Source organism: Propithecus coquereli, unplaced genomic scaffold (assembly GCF_000956105.1).
Source record: "Propithecus coquereli isolate 6110/MARCELLA unplaced genomic scaffold, Pcoq_1.0 Scaffold58, whole genome shotgun sequence".
Classification (NCBI taxonomy): domain Eukaryota; kingdom Metazoa; phylum Chordata; class Mammalia; order Primates; family Indriidae; genus Propithecus; species Propithecus coquereli.
The window spans coordinates 4,380,652-4,387,096 of record NW_012151729.1 but is presented as its reverse complement, the minus strand read 5'-3'; the positions used below and the strand labels follow the sequence as shown (position 1 = coordinate 4,387,096).

Genomic DNA, 6,445 nt, shown 5'->3' with positions numbered 1-6,445 from the left:
AGAACGTGTGTTCTGTATTTAAAACTAGGTAGTAGTCCAGTTTGTATGGGATATATGATGCTATGCATTCACAGTTCTATAATCCATTTGATACTTACACCTATAAAGAACATATCAGAAGTGGATTCTGAGTTGACTGAGATCATTTACCTTAGTCAGGATTCTCTGGTTTAATGGGCACTTACATAACAGTGAGATAAATCATTGAGTTCACTAGACAGAAGAATTTGCTAAATCCTAACCTCAGTGTGGCATGCTGTATTCAGGGCTGATTGTGAAGACTTGATTTTCAAATCATCCAGGGATTTCAAAACTAAAGGCCCAAGGAAAGATTGTTCAATCTCCAGGAGAAAGATTTCTAAGGCTTTCTGTTTCTTGGTCCAAATACCTCTTGATGATGTCTTCCACAGGTGGACACACTAACTTTGGAGCAGAAGCTGTTTAGTGGTCCCTACCCCTATCACATCTGCATTATCCATGAATTCAGTAACCCTCCTAATGTCCGCAATAAGGTGCGCATTCGCAGCTGGATGGACACCATAGCAAACATCAATCAGTAAGTAATTCTGTGGCCCCGAAAGGCCTTTTAGTCAATCGTCGTAGCAGGGGCTCCCGAAAGCAAATCCTGATTTTTTTTTTATTTTTAAATGATTCCATCTGAGCTTTTCAGGCAGGCTTATCATGAAGTCAACATATATAAAAAACTGAGGGAAGTAAGGACTTAAAACTAAAAAGCATACGTGTATATTTGTAACCTTTTACTTTAAAACTTAGAGAAAAATTATAAGAACAGACTGTACGTATACGTTTAACTTTATTTCTTTAGCCTTGAGGCATGGAAAAGAGATCAAGTTAAAGAGATCTTAAGACTATCATGTTGTCATCAGAAAACTGGACTTTTTATGTATTGTTATATGAATGTTGCATTGAGGACCTTCTATCCATAAGACATTTGCATGGAGAATAGCATTCTTTCTTTTGAAGACAGTGAAGATAGTGAAGAAAGTAATTTTGACCTGACTAGACTTGCATTTTATAATTCGAATGTAATGTATTCTATTTCTGTTAAGTATTTAATATTTTGCTTAAGATGTTCAGTAGAATCTAGGTCTGAAAGAATTTTGACAGTTCCTTTCTACCCCTATACCTTAATATTATTTCCTAGTTTTATAATTTTTATTTTAATTTGTTGCCCCCAGAGAGCTCATTAAGTACGAATTCTTCCCTGAGGCCACTCGAAGTGAAGAAGACTTAAAGAAGTACCCCAAGTACCCCTGGGGAAGAGAAATCTATACTTTAGAAGGTGAGTATTTTCAAATGGTTGGAAAGTTAAATAGTTATTAACTAGATCGAGGGACATGCCTTAGGGAAGATACGAATGGGAATCTTACAATTTGCTGAAATAATGGGTGATTTGAATACCTGCAAGAAGCAGGGACCAGATAAATACTGTTCTGCCTGTGTGAGTCTTTACCATCCCTAGAATAATAAGAAGCAGTGTTGAAACACAAAAAGTGGACACAAAAATTGAAAATTACTGTGGTTCGCGAGTTTGGAAGTGACTTGAAGGCGCCTGACTACTCACTCTCTTTATGTTTTACATTCGCTTACAAAATCCTGCAGTGTTTGGAACGGTCAGCACTCCCACACAGTAACACTACCACGTCTGTCTTCTTCCTTTAGGTGTTGTGGATGGAGCTCCGTATTCCCTGATTTCTGACTTTCCTTGGCTGAGGTCATTACGGGCAGCAGAGCCCAACAGCTTTGCCCGATACGATTTTGAAGACGATGAAGAAAGTAATTATGACCTGACTTGACTTGTATTCTCTAGTTTAAGTATATCTTACTGTGTTAGATACTTAATACTACGTTTGAGAGTTAGGAGCAGTGCAGCTTTTAAATGGTTTCCCATATAAATGTTTTTATTTCCTGCCCCCACCCCACCCCAAAACACCTCTGAATTTGTACAATAGATGATCAGTCGACTTACTGGGGATATGCGAAGGCCGGCGGATAGGATTCCTGCTAGACACTTTCCTACTAGATTTTTCTATTACCTAAATATTTGTGATCTTGTTAACTGTTAAGATTTTATCAACTATACTGTTTCAAAATTATTCTAATTACGCTAATCATTCTCCTGATGAGCTGCTTATTATATAGCTTGTGGGAATGAACTTATGATTTAGGTGTAGAAATTTGGGGAGGAAATTTTGAATTTGTTTCTCTAAATGTTAGCACACTCGAATATTTATTTTTAGCCATAGTTTTTTTAAAAAATATTTTATGTGGGAATGGACATATGAACTACATGTATGATATGTGACTTATCTCTCTGGTACATTATTTTTACCTTGGACCTTTAATCATGTATGCTGTCTTAGGCATCAAACATGGCACAAAACTTAACTGATGGTGACCCATTCCATGAACTTTCATACATCAGTTACATTATATTACAGTACATAGGAATAGTTTATGGACCAGCTTGTCAGAGTGATTTTCCAAATGATTCTGATTATCATACATGTCTCCCCTCTTCTTTCTAATTTCCAAGGCACCATCTATGCTCCTCGAAGGAAAGGGCAGCTCTCTGCAGACATCTGTATGGAAACAATAGGAGAGGAAATTTCAGAGATGCGACAGATGAAGAAGGGTGTGTTTCCGCGAGTTGTGGCGATTTTTATCCACTATTGTGATGTCAATGGAGAACCAGTTGAAGATGACTACATCTGATTGGCCACCCTCCTTTCCAGCTATTCTGTCAGAACGCAGCTAGTGCCATCCAGCTGCCAGAACGCTCCACAGGGACTTGAGGCATGCAGTTGGGAGGCCCTGGCTCGGTTCGATATATAGGAAATGTATAAGGAACATTGAAGTTGTATACAAAGATTTGTACATAGAGGAAATATACAAAGACACTTCCTAAAGTTCCAACTTTATATCATATGTTTATACAATTTAATTTAAAAATTCATTTTAATGAAGGCAGATAATTTGAAAGAGTTCATTTTGTTCATTTTTCCTGACTTAGTTAATAAAGTATCATTTTTTGACTGAGCCCCATTTACTATATTCTTAATAATCACTGTCATCCCCTTAAATCTGTGCCTTTTTCTTCTCGAAGCTGTTTGAGTAAATCTGTTGAAGAGTGTTTGTGTCTTGTGTGCTTTTTTTGTTATTAAAACACCAACTAAACCCTATAGTCAGGTGAGGCTATATGTTTCTGTACAAAGCTGTAGTTTCTTTTTCTTCTTGGTATTATAGTTACTATGTTTCTTAAAATCAAGTAAAAAGACTCATGAGCTTAAAAAAGTGAGTTTGAGTGGGGAATGGAAAAGTTTCCAAAGCATTTCTAGTTATTTATTTCCACATTTAATTGTGTATATGCTTTATCTTGAATATAAAAATAAAAAGTTACTAAAAACTTTATTTTTGCCTTGGACCTGAATCCCTCTTTTTGAAGATGAGTAGCAAATACTACACAGAAAAGTGATGTATAGAGTTGTATCTAAATACAATTCCAGTGCAATCCAATTTCTGATCTCTCTCTTAAGTTCTGTGGCTATAGGATGTTCAACTCACAGAACTCTTTACAACAGAATACTGGGGACAGCAGAATTCCCAGATATCTGATTGTCAGGAGATGGCCTTTCTCCCTTCTCACGGAGAGGAGTTACCCTGATACAGCCATGATATGTGTAGTAGCGTAGTGTCAGGGTAGTGAGCAAAAGCTTTAGAGCAACTGAATTGAAGACATGGCTTTGCTACTTGCCAGCTAAGTGACCTCAGCAAATTATTTAAACTGAAGATTGTAGAAAAATTTTATAAAGTCTTTCCAAATAGACATGGGATTATGGTCTGTGTAAGGTGTAAAGGTCTTTTGAGATTTGTCCAGTGCCTTCATTTACAGGGGATTGATTGAAGCCCAGAGAGGGAAAAATCGCTCACCCATGGTCAGGACATGGTTTAGACCAGGTAGGACAAGAATCTTCGAAGTATCTCGTGGCCACGGGGCTGCCTCTGTTGTTAATGATAGAAATGCAAGGATGCCAGCAAGTTTTCCTAACACTAAAATATTCTGAATGATAATTATTCTGAATGTCTTCAAAGTTCTCTCTTTTCCAAGGCTTTTAAAATTCTTCCTTTCACATCAGAAAGAGTGATCCAATTAGGTACTGCATTTCGTCATCTCTTTATTACATTGTTTTTAAACTCAGCTAACTTCCTTTGTAATTAGATGAGTATGTTTCATATCCAGGTTAGAACTGTGATCAGTAAGAGGCAGGAAATAAATTACAGAATATCCTGGATATTTCAAAGTAATCTGGGCTCCCAACCCTCAGTGAAGATTCAATCCAACCCCCAGTGGTTCGCTGTAACCGTAACCAAGTTATCTAAATATGCTCCCACTGGCCACAAGAGGCTGCTGCTGTGTCGCTTTTCCTGGTTTATCCATCTGCCTCTCCTAACCCAAACTGTTAAATAGACATACAATAGTAAAGCCATTCTAAAGATGCCAAGACTAAAAAAAAATTTCAAAAAGGTCTGCGATGATGAACCTTTGGTGAGTGTATATAACATGAATGGCTAAATAGTGACTGCTCTACAGCAAGGGAGAGCAAACTTTCTGTATCTTTCTATGTAGGGCCAGATAGTAAATACTTAGGCTCAGTGGGTCCCAGACATTCTCTGTGGCAACTACTCAACTCTGTGGTTACGGTGCGGAAGCCATAGACAATACAAACAAATGGGCATGGCTGTGGTATAATAAAATTTTTATTTATGGACACAAATCTGAATTTCACATAATTTAAACATGTCACAAAATATTAACTCTTTTGACTTTTTTCCCCCAGCCATTTAAAAAAGTAAAACACCATTATGAAGGCTCACAGACGAGATTTGATCCCCAGGCCATGGTTTGCTCACACCTGGCCATAGAGAACTGAGATGTCCTATTCATCCATTTAACTGTGTCATCAGCTTTTGGTGCAGTGCACATTTGGGTCTGGCACATTTTTAAAGGGCCCTAAGGAATATTTCATGGATCATACATGACTGGATGTGAGAGAGGGAATCCTGTCTCAGGCTGCCGTGTGTGGGTCTAACAATCTCTCTAAGTAATAGCTGGTACCACAGTTCTTACAGGGACTTCATATTTGGAATCAGAAGACCTGGGCTCAGATTGTAAGTTCCTCGTACAACTGCTGGATGACCTGGAGATACTCACAACCCCTACCCTTGAGCCTCAGTTTTCTCATCTGTAAAATGGTAACAACTGAATATACTCACTCCAGTGGTGAGGGTCCAATAGGAGCCTCCAGGAAGCCAGACAGTGTGGGGCAAGTGGAGGTAGTATTGCTTCCACTATAATTGCCCTTATTATGAAAGGCTTTTTGGGGACTAATCTTTCCATAGCCTGTTCCTCCGACCATATCCCAGGATGGTAGGAAGCAGAGGGAACTCGTGAGGCCATTAAGAGGAAATCATGACAGTATGAAAGCTAGCTAGTTAAAACCACTTTTAAAACGTGATTACCAAGTGCTTTCCATACCTTTTATAATAACACTTGGAAGTATGTATTAATATGATCAGTATGTCCCCTACTTTACTGGTGAGAAAATTAGGGTTGAGCAGATTAAATAACTTGCTCAAAAGCTCACATCTAAGAAGTGATGGGAGCAAGATGCCTTTGGTCCGACTAAAGCCTGTGCAACTTGGGTAAAATTTCTCAGTCCCTCTGAGTGGGAGACCACCCATCGAAGCATGGGCCTTCCCCGTCGGGGAAGCTGCCAAGTCAGAGTTGCTGCTGCCACTGATACTTGAAACCACTCCAGCTGACCTTCAGGTGGTTAGCACAGTCCCCGAAAAACAGAGGCTGCTGATTTACTGATGGAGACCTAGATGCCCCACTCAGACATGGAAAGCAGCCAGAATGCAAAAGAAACGACACTGCAAACTATATAATGTCTATAGCATGAAACGCAAACACAACTAGCAACTAAAAAGAATTACATGTGTTGATGTGAAATGATGTTTAGGGGACACTGTTGAAAAAGGCAAGTAGCAGACTATTATATACAGCATTTTGTTTACATAGAAGAACAAAACAAAACCATATGTTTTTATATGTACATTTATACATATGTAAGTCCATAGAAAATGTTCTCAAATTATATCAGCCAAGTGATAACAGCAATTATTTCTGGGGAAGGGAGTAGGATTGAGTGGAGACGGGTATTTTGCTAAATCTATATAACTGGAAATTTTTATAGAGGGAATGGATTACATAAATACATCATTTGTGTAACCCGTAATTTATATAGTCTAAAAATGTATAATTTGTATATTTAGAAATAGGAGGAGGAGGAAGGAAGCACTTTGTTAGAATTGAGGAACCCGAAGTGTTTTCAGTCCTGGCCGCATATAAGCTCTGTGTTCT

At 38.3% G+C, this 6,445-nt stretch overlaps 1 protein-coding gene across 1 annotated transcript in view; it reads left to right on the top strand.

Moving 5' to 3' along the window:
- The window catches only part of FBXO38 (F-box protein 38), a 61,945-nt gene extending 58,789 nt beyond the window's left edge, over positions 1-3,156 (top strand). Inside the window, exons 18-21 of the mRNA XM_012658233.1 lie at positions 403-556; positions 1,200-1,303; positions 1,684-1,797; positions 2,558-3,156. Coding sequence (XP_012513687.1) covers positions 403-556; positions 1,200-1,303; positions 1,684-1,797; positions 2,558-2,736 — 551 coding nt within the window. The 3' untranslated portion in view covers positions 2,737-3,156. The remainder of the gene's footprint in view (positions 1-402; positions 557-1,199; positions 1,304-1,683; positions 1,798-2,557) is intronic.
- The last annotated feature ends 3,289 nt before the right edge of the window (positions 3,157-6,445 follow it).